At 42.8% G+C, this 18,894-nt stretch overlaps 1 protein-coding gene across 2 annotated transcripts in view; it reads right to left on the bottom strand.

Annotated features, from left to right (window-relative positions):
* The window catches only part of PDPR (pyruvate dehydrogenase phosphatase regulatory subunit), a 38,388-nt gene that overhangs the window by 11,311 nt on the left and 8,183 nt on the right, over positions 1 to 18,894 (bottom strand). Inside the window, exons 2-15 of one of the 2 annotated variants that reach the window (XM_068527243.1) lie at positions 18,485 to 18,773; positions 17,179 to 17,312; positions 13,170 to 13,251; positions 12,911 to 13,074; positions 11,986 to 12,107; positions 11,041 to 11,158; positions 10,139 to 10,288; positions 7,743 to 7,935; positions 6,060 to 6,184; positions 4,041 to 4,196; positions 3,703 to 3,836; positions 3,183 to 3,331; positions 2,587 to 2,699; positions 1,116 to 1,210 (exon numbers count right to left, since the gene is read on the bottom strand). In XM_068527243.1, coding sequence (XP_068383344.1) covers positions 1,116 to 1,210; positions 2,587 to 2,699; positions 3,183 to 3,331; positions 3,703 to 3,836; positions 4,041 to 4,196; positions 6,060 to 6,184; positions 7,743 to 7,935; positions 10,139 to 10,288; positions 11,041 to 11,158; positions 11,986 to 12,107; positions 12,911 to 13,074; positions 13,170 to 13,251; positions 17,179 to 17,312; positions 18,485 to 18,708 — 1,959 coding nt within the window. In that variant the 5' untranslated portion in view covers positions 18,709 to 18,773. The remainder of the gene's footprint in view (positions 1 to 1,115; positions 1,211 to 2,586; positions 2,700 to 3,182; positions 3,332 to 3,702; positions 3,837 to 4,040; positions 4,197 to 6,059; positions 6,185 to 7,742; positions 7,936 to 10,138; positions 10,289 to 11,040; positions 11,159 to 11,985; positions 12,108 to 12,910; positions 13,075 to 13,169; positions 13,252 to 17,178; positions 17,313 to 18,484; positions 18,774 to 18,894) is intronic. The other variant, XM_068527244.1, reaches the window with a different exon arrangement.

The following is an 18,894-nucleotide window of genomic DNA, read 5'->3' as shown; positions in this document are numbered from 1 at the left end:
TGAAATACTTCTTTTTACAAGGTCGTGCTAAAGATTTGTTTTAGTCAGAGACGCCGGGAGCGATGAAGACCAGGCAAATGTGTTCTCTGGCGGACCTGGCAGACAAGTCCTGGGTACCTGCCCCACAGAAGATGATGCCGAATGACCAAAGAACACCGTTCACCTGCTACCCTGGGGGAAGAGACTGGGCTTCTCATGTTCAAAACATGTTTCCAGCAGCTCAGTTGCCCAAAAGGGGCCCCTGACTCAATCACCGTTCCTGCAATGGGAAGTGGTAAGCCCCAGACGGCCCTAAAGCAGACTGTTTCCACGAGGAGCAGGCATAGTGCAGTACACCGTAGGCGCACGCCATGTGGGTTACTTCTTCAAGGAGCAAAGAATGTACTGTGACAGGGTCTGCTGCCAGCTAACAGAGTTTCCTGTTGTTTTAACTGTGCCATGGAGAAAAAGGAGAGCTGTAAAATCACTTAAGAGGTGGATCCTAACTTCGGTTTGCACTTCAAAGAGCATCCCTGTCAGTCACTGTCCCGAAGCTGCCTGTTACAGGCTGCCAAAACATGTCTGTCTGGACCTCTCCAATCAGCCACTTCCCACAGAGTGTGCTCAGTTATCATTCCTTTTATTCAGTTACAATTTGTTTCACTCAGCTCTAGTTGCCAAGTATAAGAAAGAAAATTTATAAGAAAGAAAGAAAAGTAAGTTGTTTAGGGATTCACCTAAACCATTTCTTACCTGAAGGTGCCACATACACAGAAGTTACTTTGTGTACGGAAAAGAGGAAGCACTGCATGGGGAGAAGGGACCTGACCTCGACTGGCATTTTTTGGCATCCGCGTCATAATACTATAACTTAAAAATTTAATCCACCTCTACAGAAATCAATAAATATATAGAACTGATATTCAGAGAAATTAGGTCTTCAAAGATATCAATGTGTATTAAACAAGAACATGAAGACTGAAAAATAAAGAAATGGATTTACTCATTCTGTTTGCTTAATAAAAGTCAGAACACGCTTTGTGGGTATTAACACCATAGTGAAAACATGTAATTGCCATCTCTATAAAAGAAATATTCCCTGCTTATTTAAAAACTAGAACTTTACTAGTACCCACCTTGCAAAACAGACTTGGGAAATGGTCTGGAGTCATAGGAGCATAGGACAACTCAGACAGCACATCCACAGCTCGAGGACCAATCAGATTGAGGGCTAAACGGAAAAGAACAAGAGATGTCTGGCCGCTCCAGGTGGACAGCTGAACCAATGGGAAAGGTCTGTTCTGGACTTGCTCACCTATGGCCAGGTCTGGGTGGCAAGACCATGAAAATGTCCGTTTGCTTAGGCAATCCTAGGGTGGACCTTGATTCTGGCAAATACACTTCTCCTGACAGGGCTGCTAAATGCTGCTACTGACTCCTGGCATCTGACAGCCTGGCTAGTGTGTTGCCTCTTCCTGGGTACAAAGGAAGACAAAACTCCACAGCCTCCTTTGCAACTTGATTGGGATCATGAGGCCAGGGGATAGGAGCCCACTCCCGGGGCTGGCCAAAAACCCCCTGCACAATTCCTGTTCCTGGGAATTCCCTGACAGTCCAGTGGCTAAGACTCCATGCTCCCAATGCAGGGGGCCCGGGTTCGATCCCTGGTCAGAGAACTAGATCCCATATGCCGCAACCAAGAAGTCCACATGCCGCAACTAAAGATCCCGTGTGCCGCAATGAAAATCCTGCATGCCTCAACTAAGACCTGGCACATCCAAATAAATAAATTAATATTTAAAAACGAGACAAAACAAAAACAATTCCCATTCCCCTCCTCTTCCCAATGTGGCTACATGATGGAAAAAGCCCCAAACCCAAATCAGTACCAGGAGAGCCCTGAGGAGAGCTGCCCACCCAGCCTGGATTCTGTCACGTTGACGACAGCACCTAAGCTAATTACACATCGAATACCCTTAAATGGACTAGAAAATAGGCTTGCTTCAATAAGCTTCTATAGTTTTCTAATCTGGTAGCAAGAAGGTAATCATATTTGCTACCACGATGAACTGAGGATGAGGGCCTGGTGGAGGCGAGGGGCAGGGGTCCATTGAGGGTAGGGAGGGGTTAAAGCTGGAATCGGGTGGCAGAAGAGGAGGGGTTGCTCCCTGAGAAGACTGCTGAGGAAGAGATAATACGGAAATAAAGGTATCTATCCTTAAAAAGTATTTACTCATTAAAGGAAAAAGAAACTAAGGGGAAATTTTGAAGAAAATAATACTTAGGTAATAAATATAAAAATACTTTAATAATGAGTCACTCATTCATTCAACAAATATTTGCACTCTGTTATGCTGGCTGTAGGGGATACAGCAGTAAACAAAACACAAAGAAACTGAAGCACTAACTCATTCACACTTCACTTATAAAAACATGGGGAAGCATTAGAGATCAATTTTCTATGACCAGGAGCCTCTTCCAAGATTCTAATTCTGACACTCATTTTTGAATATCAGATATAGAGAAGGCAAATGGAGAAGACAGATATGGATCAACTTCGATCAGCTGGCTTTTCCTCGCTCAGCTGACTGCAGAGGGCCCCCTTACCAGTGTATTTCCAGGTGACGTCCTCCAGAATCAGGTTGCTGTCTTCTGGCATGTATTTCTTCAGCCAGGCCCAACAGTGGACCTGCTGGTCGGTTGGAGAAATCATGAAGAAACTGAAAGTGAGACCCAAAAGTAATCAAAACCAGGCAGCAGGAAAATGATCAGGAAGCAGTAAGTTCTCAGCTAGTTTCAAAGCAACGAACAGAATACTGGTGAATGATCTCTTAGCTTTTAGGGAAGGCCAACAGCACATACTTCTAGGATATACCACATAATGACAAAACAGAAGATTCTGGCTTTCTGCTAGTGCCAAGAAATTATACAGACCTACTAACATAAGATAAGGCATTTTTCCTCAGTAGAGTTACTAATTTTTCCACACCAAGTTTTACATAATCTGGTGGGGTTTTTTTTTTTTTTTCCCTCCTGGTGATTTTGTGTGTGTGTGTGTGTGTGCTGGGCTGCTAATGAACTGGCCCTGACTTAATGAAATGTTTTTTGTCCTCAGTGTTATTACAGCTTCCTGGAGAGGTGAGCTGAGGGCTCAGCTCCACCACAGCCATTAGGCGGAGGGAGCAGAGCGGCAGCCGGCTCACCTGCGCTTGCTCAGCCGTGCTATGCTGCAGTCATTTTCGTACCCTCCACCCTCGTTGAGCATGCCGGTATGCACGATGTGGCCCACGGGCACGTCAAGGTCATTGGAGAAGAGGTATTGGAGAATTTCTAACGCCTGATCCCCGGTGGACTGCAGGGTTAGGGAACGAAGCAGAGAGAACAAACGTGAGAACCTCTGGCCGGTAGTGCGGCCTGACAAGCAAAGTCACTTGCGGAGAAAATTCAATTAGCCGGTACTTGTGCAACGGTATTTGCAGATTTGCTCCACTGCAATGAGCTCCAGAGAAAGCTAGCTATTGATTCTAGTGTCAAGTGAGCCTCTGCAAGCAGATAAAGAACCAGAAACAAAGAGCTAAAAATTCCAGAAAATGTTATAATACAGGTGAAACACTAAAATATATCAGAGTTCTTAGTCTGTTTTGAAGTGACAGATGAAAAACAAGAGGCATTCAATAAATATGCAAGTTTCCAAATCTGTTCTTTTGGTTCCCAAATACTTACTGTTATTTCAAACTTTGTGAAAGAGGACATGTCAATGACACACACGGCCTCCTTACAGCACTTGACTTCGGACTCCACAATCTCAAACCAGTCCGGCTTGTAAAAAGTCTTGCTCTGCTCCAAGGCCAAGAGGTCTACAGGACAGAGAAAACCAAAGGAAGACAGAAAAGGAGAGGACTTGTACTGGTGAGTCTCCTTGATAGCTTAGTAGAGTATAATAGGTTTTTATTATTTATTCTCCTCAGAAGACAAACTAGCTATACACATTTAAAAACAAGGTTTATTATTCTTAAGACTAAAAAAACCCAAAAAACAAAAATGAGAATGTGCCTTCTTACCCTTGTCTGGTGGCACAAAGTATTTTGGCCTCTCAAATCCATGTTTCTCCATCCACCTGGCTCCTTGTGCATCCAGCCGGTCATACAGAGGAGATGTGCGTAACTGCCTTCCTGTCTGGAAGTCCCAACGGGGAACCTTCAGATCGTACAGCAGAGCTAGGAGAGAGAAGAGCAGTCTATGAAAGCCCAAGGCACAGAGCTGAGCACCAATATCCATGGGCCTCTGGAGTTGCTCCTATTCAAAAAAGCATGCTTCAGGCTGCTGTAGCCTAATTTGCCAAACAGTACCCAGTGTGACAGGAATGTTCCAGAAGAAAGGATCACATTGCAAGAGCTGGTATCGCCCCTCCATAGACTTATATAGCTGTGAGTCACATAACAACTGTAGATCTTTGTTTATAATTACTGTTCCAAATTAGTAGGTAGAAACAATGGGAGAAAGGTCAGAGTTCTAAACCTTGTTAAGCTCCCAGCAGAGATGAAGGTTACGTCTACACAGACACAGGTGGCTACAAAGTGTGAAAAAATGGCACCTGATTCTTTCCAGTGACTGTGTTGTTGGACTCTCAGACCTGTTACACACTTTTCCTAATATTTAGCCATTTCTGAAGCAAAAGGGCACACAGCATACCTTGATTTGGTGGCTCTGAAATCTGACAGGTTGCAAAGTATTGTCCCAGTGACATTATTTACATAACAAAGGGAGGGTCAGAATTCATTTCTCCTAATGTCCAATCTGCAACAGTAATAAGTAAAATATCCAGAAAGAGTGTGATCTCTAGTCTCTTGCAGAGAGAAGACCGGACTTCACACCAGGCCAAACAAGAGGTACATCAGCGTGGGGGGAGACTGGGAGATGACAGAGAAGGAAACCAAGCTGGCGTCCTTATACTGTGACAATCTCCTCTGGGCTTTAGGTTCTACTTTCCCTTTCCCCATTTTCTATCATGCCTGCAACTTCCATCTCATGAGAATCAGAGAAGGCCACCAAAAGTACTGTATCATCAAGAAGAAGCTCCAGCTCATTAACGATTTGCACAGCTTCCAAAGTAACGATGGATGTAGAAACCTAGACTCTTAACAGTTCAACACTGTAACCAAAACATTCGCTAAACAACCTTAGCAGTTACACATACTGCTTCCAGGTCCTTTAACTCCCATGGATGTGAATTCTCTGCCACAGCCAAAAGTGAGCACACAGGTGTGAAAGGTCACCCAAAGGCCTCATTGCTAATGGAACCTCCAGCTACTAAACCAGCAGTCCATCCTTAACCAACAATGCTGGTCACAACCAATGCAGAATCGTAGTCCTGAGGATAACTATTCCCCAAATAGGTATATTTTGGCAAGTCTGGAAATAGTTCCTCGGTATAGAAAAATGAAATTACAATCTGATTTGGTTCAATTCCTGATTCAAAAGCTATCTCTAAAGGGCTCACTGGAAAATAAAGCCACGACAAAGTAGTAACAAGTTAAAAGCGTCCAATCCTTCAAAGTCAGAGAGAAGCAAAAACAAGGAGAAAGAGCAGGAATGTATGTTTGGTATTTACATGAGAAATGGTTTCCTAACTTGCTAGCATAGGATGGGTTAATGACGAGAGTCACTCAAAGGAGCCTGAAGCTTTGAGACTAACTTGGCAAATTCTCTGCCTTGGAAAGCAAACCATGATCTCAAAGACCAAGTGGGGAGTGAGAGCATTCATTCTGACACAGCAAAGTGGAAAGGAGGCAATGCTGGGAATGTTCAAGAAGCTGCTGCCAGGAGTCTGACAGGAATCACCACCTGTACGTCCTAGTCCACTTTCCTGGTCCCGGAGGTAAGAAAGATACAACACACTAAAGAAAATGTTCCATCAGTGTCACGTGGGCATAATGCCCCCAACACAGGCCTGAAACAGCCAAACTCAGAAGCCCAACTCAAAGCAATTACTAAAGAACCAAGGAAGAATCTGCCCCTCTGGATGACAGAACCAGTCAGATGCCTGCAACGATGGGCAACGGGGATAAAGCTTCACTTACGCATGACTTCCATGACACGGTGGCGCAGGAAGGTCCGGCTGCTCTGGAGGGCTCCAAAACGCTTCAGGTCCAGTTCCCAGACACTTTCTGAGGGATAGCCGTGCACCATCCACTCAGCGAGGTACCTGTGTAGATGGGGGAAGTTGCTGGGCCTCTCAGCACCGTGATACTCTCAGCGCTGTACTGGGAATCAAGCTCCAACAGAATCGCAAGACTCTATCTTGTCAAGAGTGGTTGAGCAATTCTGGGCAATTTCCTTAACTTCTAGAATGAAACAAATTATATCCATCTACTGCTCTCACAAGACCACTATGAGGATATGAGCTCTAATGATAAGATTCCCTAGAAAGTATAGAGATAAGCCACAACTATGAAGAAATAAGACTAAAATATACATACAAGTGTACTCTATACATCCAATGGGTTTTTTTGTTTGTTTGTTTTTATGGGTTTTTTTTTTGTTTTTCTGTTTTTTCCTGTAAAAAGTCACCTCAGGAGGTTATACAGTTATCTGGCCATATCGCCTTTGCTCCAAACATTTTTGGTAACTTCTACTCCATAACTGTCTTCAGAGCCATTCTACAATTCACTCAAGAACACTGGTCAATTAATAAAAAATTTTTTTAAATTGTGGTAAAAAACACACAACATAAAATTTACCATCTTAACCATTTACAAGTGTATATACTTCAGGGGTATTAAGCACTTTCACATTATCTGTAACTTTCACCACCATCCACCTCCAGAATTCTTTTCATCAAACAAACATCTATATCCACTAAGCAGCCCCTCCCTACTCCCTCCTTACCCTAGCCCCTGGCAAGCACCATTCTTCGTCTGGCTCTATGAATTAGACTACTGTAAGTATTCATATGGATGGAATTATACAGTATTTGTCCTTTCAACACCGGCTTAATTTTTCTTTTTAATTTATTTATTTTTGGCTGCGTTGGGTCTTCGTGGCTGCGCACAGGCTTTTCTCTAGTTGCAGTGAGAGGGGGCTACTCTTTGTTGTGGTGCACATGCTTCTCACTGCGGTGGCGTCTCTTGTTGCGGAGCATGGGCTCTAGGCACGCGGGCTTCAGTATTTGTGGCACACAGGCTTCAGTAGTTGTGGCACACAGGCTTCAGTAGTTGTGGCACGTGGGCTCTAGAGTGCAGGCTCAGTAGTTGTGGTGCACGGGCTTAGTTGCTCCGCAGCATGTGGGATCTTCCCGGACCAGGGCTCGAACCCGTGTCCCCTGCATTGGCAGGCAGATCCTTAACCACTGTGTTACCAAGGAAGTCCCTTGCTTAATTTTTCTAAGTACCAAATTTGAAAATAAAAACTTGTGTGATCAGCATGATCTTCTACTTCACTCACCACACTTGGCTATTTCCAAACTCAAATACATATTCAAAGGACCAACGTTTGTTATGACTGAAGTAGTACAGAAGAACATCCCACTGGCTCCAAGGCTAACTCAAAAAGAGGAGTTCCAAAAACATTCTGTACAATGACGTGTCTGGAACATGGGGAGAGCCTCCCATGGCAAGTACTTTCAAGGGGACAACTCTCTCATGACATGTGTCTTCCTCTTATTATGAACATACTGGATTAGGTATATCACAAACCCTATGAACCAGAAGTAATTCCAGAAAGGAAGAAGCCCTGCAAGCCGAACCTGAGTGGGAAAGACTCACCTTCCAGCTCCTCCACCAAACGAAAGGCCAGCAGAGTTCATTCCCGCCAGGACGAAGTAGCCCCGCACTGAAGGGGACTCGCCCATGATGCACCTCATGTCCGGGGTGAAGGTCTCGGGGCAATTCACCAACTTCATGATCTCCAGAGTCTCCAGTTCTGGCATCCTACGCAGCAGGGAACTCAACAGGGGCTCTGAGCAACAAAAACAGACCCAAACACAGTCCTCAGCTTTAGGGGATTCAAAACTCCCTACCCCTTACACTTTTCTACTCCCCCTCTCCTTTCAGAAAATGTTTTGTGGAGGTTTTCTAAGATGAGCCAACTGGGCCATCTATCAGAAGCAGAAGCCTTGGGGAAGTATGGGACATTCCTACAGAGTTCTTGGCATAAAGACGGAGGAAAAAAGATACTCTTTAGAAGGGAAAGGAGCTCTGGAAGAGTAAATACTACATCTGGCTATAGAATCTCAAAGGGATCAGGACTCACGGAAAAGCTCTTAAATGACCCCCAAAGAGATGTGCAATAAAAGGCAATGTTTTCCTAAGTTGGAACAGCTGCAAAAGACAGATCCTCAGCCTGTTTTAAGGTAAGTCCCTCATCAGGGAATGATCCAGGGGGACAGTGGTAAAGATGAAGCCAGACTGAAGCTGGCTGGTAGGTACGTGGGATTTCTTTATATTATTCTCTTCACTTTTAAAAGTTTGAAATTTCCTAAATTTAAAGAAAAAAATTTTTAAGTCCAAGTGGAAGGAAGGACACTCTTCACTATAGACCCTTTCATATCTTTTGAATTTGGAACCATGTGACTATATTACCTATTCGATAAATTAAATTAAAATTATTTAAAAACTGAGTAAAAGAACATATTAATGAAACTATTTTGCTTCTTAAAATTCTCTTCAATTTTAAATGAAGTCCTATCAAAAGAAGGTTTCCTCCCAGCCTAAAATTTCAGCAATGATTTTAGGCGAATAAGTGATAAGCCAAAAGTCCCTTAAACCAATATTTTAATTTTAGGTCCCTGAATCTGCTCACCAATAACTGTATCCTTAGATCAGACAAACTCTGTAGACTACCCTCTGTAACCACCAAAAGGGGCTGTTACAAAGATCAAATAAGGAACTACAGGTATACCTCGGTTCAGTTCTAGACCACTGCAATAAAGTGAATATCGCAATATAGAGAGTCACGTGAATTTTTTGGTTTCTCAGTACATATAAAAATTTTGTTCACACTATACTATAATGTACTGTATGTACAATAGCTTATGTCTAAAAAAACAATGTACATAACCAAAAACAATGTAAATTAAAAACTACTTGGCTAGATGTGCAAGCAACCTAGGTGTTCATCAACAGATGGCTAAAGAAGATGTGTGTGTATATATATATATATATATACACACACACACACACACACACACACACACAATGGAATACTACTCAGCTCTTAAAAAAAAAAAAACTTTTGCCATTTGCAATAACATGGATGGACTTGAAGGGTATTATGCTTAGTGAAATGAGTCAGAGAAAGACAAACACTGTATGTTATCACTTATATGTGGACTCTAAAAAAGAAAAACTAGTGAATATAACAAAAAAGAAACAGACTCACAGATACAGAGAACAAACTAGTGGTTATTGTTGGGGAGAGGGAAAAGGGGAGGGACAAGATAGGGGTAGGGAATCAAGAAGTACAAACTACTATGTATAAAAAAAATAAGCTACAAGGATGTATTGCACAACACAGAATGTAGTCAATATTTTATAATAACTATTAGTGGAACGTAACTTTTAAAAATTGTGAATCACTATATTGTTTGTATGCATGAAACTTGTATATGGTACATCAATTATACCTCAAAAAAAAGATCATTTAAAAAAATTTTCTACTTAGACTTCAGTGTATTACTAAAAACTTCTAAAAAAAGTAAAAAACAAAAACAAACCAAAAAAAACCTTTACTGCTAAAATATGCTAATCATCATCTGAGCCTTCAGCAAATCATATCTTTTGCAACAGTAACCACAAAAAGCACTGATCACAGATCCCCGTAACAACCATAACAATTAAAAAGCTTGAAATATTGTTAGAATTACCAAAATGTGCCAGAGAGACAAAGTGAGAAAATGCTGTTGGAAAATAGCACCAACAGACTTGTTCAACACAAACTTCAATTTATAAAAAACTCAGTATCATACAGCAGAGTTTGGCATGACACTAAATCAACTATACTTCAAAAAAAAAAAAAAAAATTGAAAAACCAAACCAAAAAAAAAAAACTCAGTATCTGTGAAGCACAATAAAATGAGGTATGCCTGTGTTCCTGAAAAGGCTTTAAAGTGTAACATCTTAGACAAATATAAGGCAATATTGTTAGAATCTAGTTCACACACCAAAGTGATCCCAGTCTTCCTGTAGATTCTGAATCTCCAGCTGGTTCTTGCCCTCAGTGAAAATTGGTTTTGGGTTCTTCTCAAAGCCCCCAGACAGGATGCCACCCTGCCAGTTCCGAATATAAATTCTTCCATCGGCATCCACAATAGCTGAGGAAGAGAAATGACAAGGGGGTGGGGGGTAGAGGAGAAGACAGGGTTGAGAGGCAAGCCAGCTGTCTAAATGGACAGAAAAAGCAGCAAAACAAAAACACCCAAAATTGGACTTATTAACCAAACAGCATTCAGTGAACACAGGCATTCACTAGCTTTAAAATACTGTTCCCGGTCATGGGGGAGGATCCTCCCTTTCAGATTGACAGTGGAGACTGTTTCTCAGATTATCCCTAACCAGATCACTTACCTAGAAGCTTTGACTAGTTCTCAGAATCAAACTGCTTAACTGCCACTGTGCCATGTGAAAGCCAGAGAGAAGGGGAGACTGCGGAGCCCACTCCAGGGATGAAGGCCTCCAAGTGGTATCAAACCCTCCCTACAGCGCTGGGAGTCTCTGAACAGCCCGAGTTTATAGCTCACCTGTGACATCTCCACAACGTGTAGCATTAAGTCAAGAACTCTAGGTTACGTTCCAAACACTCTCAGTTTAGACCTCTGTTTGGGACTACCCGTTAGCTTGCAAACAAACAAAACTGCTTAAGTGCAATGCCCACTTTGTCCATCCTTTCATAAAGAGTTATTAAAGTCAAGTTAGAATGGGGTCCACCTCCCTGTACCATGCTTCAGAAAAGAAACGAAAAGAAAAGACTCTTCCAGCGCAGTCTGTCCTTAGCAGAAAGCCTTCCTTTGCAGAGGACAGAACAGGGGCAAGGAAACAAGATTAAAAACAAAGTGCAAGTCCTCACTTGGTGTGTTGCTCTGCAGAGGGGTCTCCCAGGGGCGAGTCAGAAGGTAGAAGTGTTCGCAGGCATGTAACGGGATACTAACCGGCTCCTCGTTGGACAGACCCAGCTCGTATGCCCACTACAAACGGACAGATTGATTTGTGGGTGGAAGAGGAACAGAAAGACAAATGAGCAAGTGCAGCCTCTTGAAAAGAGTTTAATTTCAAGTGGCTTCTGTGCGCTCTTGCCTCCACGTCAGCTGTGGGAAGCCAAGTTCCAGCCTGCTTTAGTTCAGGTATTGGACGAGAAGCAACACTCCAGCCTTTAAACCACAAAGCCTGCTTTCCGAGCAGCAGAAGACAGACTTACCAGCTCGTGAAAGGAGCTCGTGGGGGGCAAGTGAGGCCCTTCTAACAAAACGCCTGGCCTCAACCACAAACCCCAAATACCAATCATAAAGAACTCCACATGGCAGCAAGTACTCCTAGGCCCCCTTAGGACTGTGGAGTGGGAAGCAAGGGACCAACCTGCCTTCAAAGCAGCAGCAGTTTAGTGTCCTGGAAACTGAATCCACGCTCCTGACACAATAAAACAGCCTAATACTCATCTGCTGGGTGGTAGGATGAAATGAACCACCACAGACAGACCTGACGCCAAGGACTGATTTCTGTCAATGCCCAACTCTCTCCTGGCCTTCCTGACCAGGACAGTGCCAATTAGCCAGGGGGGAGGAAGGAAAAGGTCACCCAGGCTACTATTTGAGGAATAAGAACAGGCTTCCGATTTGGAGTGAGAGAATTCTGAGTTTTCCTGTCCAAACAAGAAACAATGTGGTCCCTGACATTTGCTTAGTCCATCACAATATTAACTATACGTCTGTACCACCCCGCCCCACCCCCGCAAAAAAAGTCCTGGAGACAAAAGTTAAGTAAGAAAAGCAGTGACCCAGTGTTGTCGCTAACCTACCTGACCGGCACAGTTGACAAAATAGTGGCACTGGATCTGTCCTTTATCAGTCTCCACACCAGTGACTTGACCTTTCCTCACCATAACATGAAGAATACTTGTCCGGTCATAGATCTGAACACCTGTTCCAAGGTAAACAAAGAGTTGGGGCATCACCATCTGATGTTTCAGAATTAGGCATCTGCAGCAGACTCTCAACGAACACGGAAGAGGCCAGGTTGATGATGGCCTTTAATTTTAAAAACCAAAAAACTCCTGGAACCGCATCCTGAGACTGTGTAAATGGACCTTTCCCAAGATTGAAAATACCAGGCCAACTGAAAAAACTGACTTTAGTATGTAATCAAATTCCAGGAATCATGGGAATTCCCTGGCGGTCCAGTGTTCAGGGCTCCGCGCTTCCACTGCAGGGGGCACGGGTTCGATCCCTGGTCAGGGACATAAGGTCCCACATGCCACGCAGCATGGCCAAAAAAAAAAATTCCAGGGATCATAAAAGGGGTAGGAGAGAAAAAGTGCCATAGGGCATCCTTAAATCCTAATCTCCGTACATCATGAATCAGTTCATCCAAAGTATATAACACCATGGACACTGATTAGTCTTCCCCCCATTCATTCCAACATCAGGATATGATCCAAGCTGCGGATTAAATCCCCAAGGTGTGTTTCAACCTTAGAGCTTCTCAAGTCCTGTGGGGGAGAAAATGCCCTTAAATCTGAAGTGCTTTAAACAGGACTAAAAGCAGTTCCTTGGAACTTAATAAGAAAAATGTGGCCCTGAGGAAAAATATTTATTAACAGATACTATATTAAGACAAAAATTCTAGGAGCCAGTGTCCCAATATGGAAGTTGGTTGGTGTTCCTGCCTACTGAGAGATGCTTTCTTAGACGACCTCTTCCTTCCTAACCCCAAAGCCTGCTTACCATTTTGGGAGGCAGCACTTGCCAGGGCAAGAGCCACATCAGCGGAGGACACCACTGCATCCTCGGGGACATGCATGGCCCCCACCAGGTCGTGTACATTGAGGAGAGGGTGAAGTTCGGCCACTTTCTTGGGGGAGATGATCTCGGAGGGGATGCCTATAACACTGCCACAGAACACAGGGGGACAATGACATTCACTGCCCTCTGGCAGAGATCAGCTGACAGTAAAGTCAGGACAGGCTTCTAGCCTCATACGTACTTCAGCCTTGAATTGATGCGCTTCAGGGAGATCAGCCGGTCCCGAGTTTGGGCCAGAAAGATTGAGCCTGTCCTTATGTAACCTGGAAGAAAAAACAGCCCAAACTGAGACAGACCAGGCCAAATGCAGGGGGGCAGAGTGGCAAGCCCACTAGACTGTAAAGTGGGAGACCCATGATGAGTCCTGGACTGCCACGTCCCAAACATTCTCAGCTCACAGTTTTGTGAGGATCAAATGAGTCTAATGTACATAAAATCACTCTTACACTAGAAATGAAGGACACCATTGTTGAACAAACCTTTGTGTTTTTTTGGGGGGGGGGGGGCGCGAGAAGTAACTGTGACCCATCAATTCTTCACTCGTTTATGTAATTATAATTAGACCCTTTCTCCTCCTGTTGTTGGTGGGAGAGTAACCCTTGGTGAAGGCCACTCAGCACATCTTCCGCCTCAGTACAGCCGGCAGGCCTGTGACCTAAGCTCAGCCAATCTGATCCTCCGGGAATACTGAGTCTTGAGCAAGGAGGGGAATGGCTGGACGTCCCTCATCTCAGGAGCAGCAGCGTCCTGGCCACATGATTCCTGTTCCAGCGGAGGGACTGGCTGCTGCTGGGTCCCTACAACCTGGCCTCCACCCTGCCTCCAGCTGGCAGCCTCCTGCCAACTCTACAGGCCCCAGTGGCCTTCCAACAAACTCCTTTTGCCCAAGTTAGCCACGGTCAATTCCTGTTGTTTGCAATCAACGTACTGGATACGACCACTATTACACCTGAGTCAATGACAATCCCCCCTAGAGTGCAATGAGTCTTAGGTCTTATGAACAAAAACTTGAATCAATCAAGTGTCTTCTTAAAAAGGAAATACAGTCACGATAATTTAAATATTTTATTGTTCCTTCTGAAATCATCAGATAAATATGCCCTTCGCTGACATGACAAGTTTGCCAAGTTCGGAAAACTGAAATTTCAGAGCCTGGTTTTATAAGTGGTAAATTTATCCTCAATATATTTACTCCTTTACTCAATCCTGGGGTACACAGAAAGCAACTGTCCATACCACTGTGAAAAACAAACTTGCTAATTAGGGGTCAATGTTTGTTCACATTTCCTTGTGTCTTCGACTGAAGGTGGAGTCTACATACTGAGATCAGAAGCCCCTGGGTGTGTTCCTCCTTCTTCCCCTGCAGTAAAGCTGTCATTCATACGAAACGCAACTAGATTATTTCTCATAGTGTTCCACTGAACGTTCCCCCCTTTTCCTGATGGTTTTATTCTATATTTGAATATGCAAAATGTTTACATTGTTCTAAAAGTCAAAACTACACGAAGTCAGGCCAGAAATACCACTACCCCCCAGGCCTCCACCCTGCACCCTGTTTCCCACCTACCCTGGGAGGTAACCAACCTCAGTACTTTCCGGTTTATCCTTCCTATGTTTCTTTCTTTGCAAAATTAAGTATACATTTGCATATTTTCTTATTTTTTCTTAGTTCTTACACAAAAGTAGCACATTTTATATACTTCTTAACACCTTGTTTTTCTCATTTAACAATTATCACAGGGATCACTCCATAGCAGTTCACAGACATCTTCCTCCTTCTTTTTACATCTACCTAATAATCCTTTGTGGGGATGTTCCATTTTATTTTACCAATCTCATGCACGTATATTTTTGTACAAGATGTTCTTAAGTGGAAAAAACAAAGTACATAATATGCTTAATACAATCTCATTTGGGTTAAAAAAAAAAAGTAGACCTGTATATACATACAAACTAACCACAGACTAGTAACCTTCTGGTGGGTATTCAGTGGGGAGGATCACTTTTTATTTTTAGATTTCTGTATTGTTCACATTTATTATAATGAGTATATAACTTATTGCATATGTTTAAACCTTTTTAAAAGTTCCTTCTAACCCACTAAATAATTTTTAAAAATTGATTTGTCACCGACTTGGTAAATTAATGGTTTAATCTACCTGCATCTAGGTTTTTCATCTGTAAAAGAATGATCTGGGCTTCCCTGGTGGTGCAGTGGTTAAGAATCCGCCTGCCAATACAGGGGACATACGTTCAAGCCCTGGTCCGGGAAGATCCCACATGCCACGGAGCAACTAAGCCCGTGTGCCACAACTACCGAGCCTGCGCTCTAGAGCCTGCGAGCCACAACTACTGAGCCCCCATGCCACAACTACTGAAGCCCGCGCACCTAGAGCCCGTGCTCTGCAACAAGAGAAGCCACCGTAATGAGAAGCCCGCGCACCACGACAAAGAGTAGCCCCCGCTTGCTGCAACTAGAGAAAGCCTGCACGCAGCAACGAAGACCCAATGCAGCCAAAAATAAATAAGTAAAATAAACAAATTAAAAAAAAAAGAATGATCCTTCCTTATTTTAAGATCAAATAATATGTGGAATACTTTCAAAGATTATTAAAACTTTTAGATTATCATGTTCAATCACTTGACAAAAATTACATCATGTGCAAAAGAAGCACTGCAGAAACTAGTATCTGCATAATGAGGACCCTTGGAATGACCCAGTAATTCAGAGTAGAAAGCAGTTAACATACACCTCACATGAATGAACTATTTTCAGAGGATTAGCTTATTATATGTTATCATCAAATCTATGTTGTACACATGTCACTTATTTAATATCTCAAAGCAGTCCACTGAATGACAGCAGTCATTGGAATGCACACCTGTACATTCTGCTGGACAACAGAATTCTCCAGCAGGGAAGTCCCTACATCATCTTTCACTGCATCACTGGTGAACTACAATGGGGGTGACAGATTGAGGGGGATGCCCTTACTCTCTGTTGCCTGACTTCCTCACTGCCCCACAGACATCAAAGAGAGATCAGGCCCAATAAAGGATTCCAGCCAATGACCTCGAACAAAAGCTAGACTAACTTACCTTACAGAAAAGAAGCCTGCAGCCCTGATTCCTCTGGAATCTAACCAGCTGAGCCATGCAAGGCTCAATAAAGCACGAGTAACTGAACCAAAGGACCAGGAGTCAGCAGTTCCATTTCTGGGCTCATTATGTGGACCCTCTTCTGACTCAAATACTGGTTAGTATCTGATTCAAGTTACCTTGTTGTCATTAAATTAAATCCAACCAAAAAGGAATGAAATACAGTTAGGTCCATGTCTATCATATCCAAGTTATTAGAAAATCAGTCTTAAGTTACAATTTACAAATAAGGTTACACTTCAGTTGGCAAAAAGAAAAGCTACCAATTTTTGTCAGTATTAATCTTGAAGTATCTGTGATCTGAATTATGCAAGGTCTGCCTCATATAGGCATTGTCCTGAATTTCATCACTGGGCCTCACTACCCTCTCATGATTATACTGTGGTCACCAAACTGCTTCATCAGACACGAGACTGGGTTTGACTCTGGGCTTCTAGCTAATCCATCACCTTATAACAAAGTGCTGGACTTTCTTTCTACCTTGTTACCATATGGGACCATAACGTGGCTTCGTCTTCCTCTTCTTGGGACAGTTCCTACTTACTCCAGTATTATTTAACTTACCATTCTGTGTCCTTACCCTCTTAATCACACAGGTAAGGAGAAATACATGTTTATGCTTTCTAGTTAGAAATATCCTTAATATCAATTTTTGAAGTGCAGTGGGTCAAACTATGATTTAACTACCAAGCACCTAAAGTTGAGTTGTTTCTCCTCTTCTTCATTTAGGAGCCAAGTGTTGCCACTTACTATACTTCAATGAGTGAAATATATAGGAAATGGCCCAGGAAAACTTTCACTTTATAAGAATTATAGAATCTGAAAAGGAGCTAGGATACTGACTGAAGGCCCTCGATTTACAGATAAGGAAAGTGAAGACAGCTCAACAAGCTAAGTGACTTGCCCAAGGTCATATCCTGACAAGTGGCAGAACCTGTATTAAAACTCAAGTCTGAATTACCAAATCACAAGCTGACTTGGTACAGGACCAAATACAGTACTGAGTAAAAGAGTCTAGATTACCTGCTTACCTGTATGGATCCCTGTTTCTTGCTCTAACTGATGGTAGAGTTTGTTTGAATAGTCTGCCATCTTTTGCTCAATGGTCAAGTGCCTGGCGGTGCTTAGGATGCCAGCACAGAACCTCGTAGAGCCAGCAGCCAGCCTGCAGGATAGATGCAAATGCTATTAGGTAGACACATATATCGGTGAATACAAGAAGTTCAAGGTTCCTCATTATACCACTGTTGTAACATCCAAAGATGGAAACAACTGCAACGTCCATCAACATGAGAATGATATAAAATTTTGGAGTTCACCTATACAACAGAATACTTTACGGCCATAAAAAATAAGTGAACACTTTTATGCACCAATCCTAATGGAACAACCTTAATGAAAAAAGCCAGGTGAGGAACACTGTTTAAGGTATGCTACTTCTCGTATGAAAAAGGGAAAAAAAATAAATGAATATGCATATACCCACATACATACCCAGCAATACATATCTGATTATACATGGAGAAGAGTATCTGAAATGGTACCTAAGGAACTTAACTGGCTTCCAGTGAGGGGAACTTGTAGCTAGAGGTCAGGGAGCAGATGGAGACTTTTCCCTGTATACTCTTTTACACATTTTCGATTTTGGACTATGTAAATGTATCATCTGTTCAGAAATAACCACACTTTAAATTTTTTAAATGTTGTCCAATTTGTGGTAGGCAACAGAACATAAAGAGCATGGAACAGAAAAAGGACAGTAGGTGAAAAGTGAATAAATTCGAATAAAGCAGCAACGTTAGTTTAAAATAATGTATCACAATTGCATCATTAATTGAAACATTAATCCTAATATAAGATGTTAATAGTAGGTGAACCTGGATGCAAGGTATATGATAACTCTGCACTATTGTTGCAATTGTTCTATAAATCTAAACTGTTCTAAAGTAAGTTAATCAACTGAAAAGGAACAGAAATAAGAAGGAATGTAGCCAATTTCATTTTGGCTCAAAGAGGAAGCACCTGAGTCTCAGGATTTATTGCTGTATTATTACAACAGAGAGCAAGATGATAAGATGTGCTTTGAACCGGAAATAAACACATCCTTTAGCTACTTGTTATGTTCCAATCTGCCATCTCTCTGAAAACCAGAAAACAGGAGTATTAGGCATCGCAAAACAAAGTACCAAAGATCTCACTTTTCTGTTATTCTACTTATGCTACTTAGTGACACTTACATTCGCTATTGCTGGGTCAGTATTACTGAAATGAGAGGGATGAGGGAAGCCCATATAATCAGTGCAGCACAGCCACAAGCCATGTCCAGCTGATCCCTACCTGCCCTGCTCCAAAAGGACGATATCCTTCCACCCCATCTTGGAGAGATGATAGGCCACAGATGTGCCCATGATTCCACCACCACAGATGACCACCTGTGCCTGGGCAGGCAGGGCCACAGAATGCGCTTTGGCAGCTGACGCACCGCTTCTGGCTGAGGACCACTTCTGCCATCCTCGGCTGCTTCTTGGTCTTCGGATCACCGACAGCAACCAGTAAAACATCACGTCTGTCAGCAACTGGGAGACGTGCTCTCACTCAGGTAAGAAGCAGATCCCAAGAATTCAAACTAGACAGAGAAAACCAAGAGCATAAATTAACGAGAAAGTGTTGAAACACAGAACAATAATTGTACATTCAGCAAATGTCTGAGGACTTACTGAGTTCCAGACACATTGCTAGGTATAGAT

This window comes from Eschrichtius robustus, chromosome 19, assembly GCF_028021215.1.
Source record: "Eschrichtius robustus isolate mEscRob2 chromosome 19, mEscRob2.pri, whole genome shotgun sequence".
Lineage (NCBI taxonomy): Eukaryota > Metazoa > Chordata > Mammalia > Artiodactyla > Eschrichtiidae > Eschrichtius > Eschrichtius robustus.
This window is presented reverse-complemented; position numbering and strand designations above follow the sequence as displayed.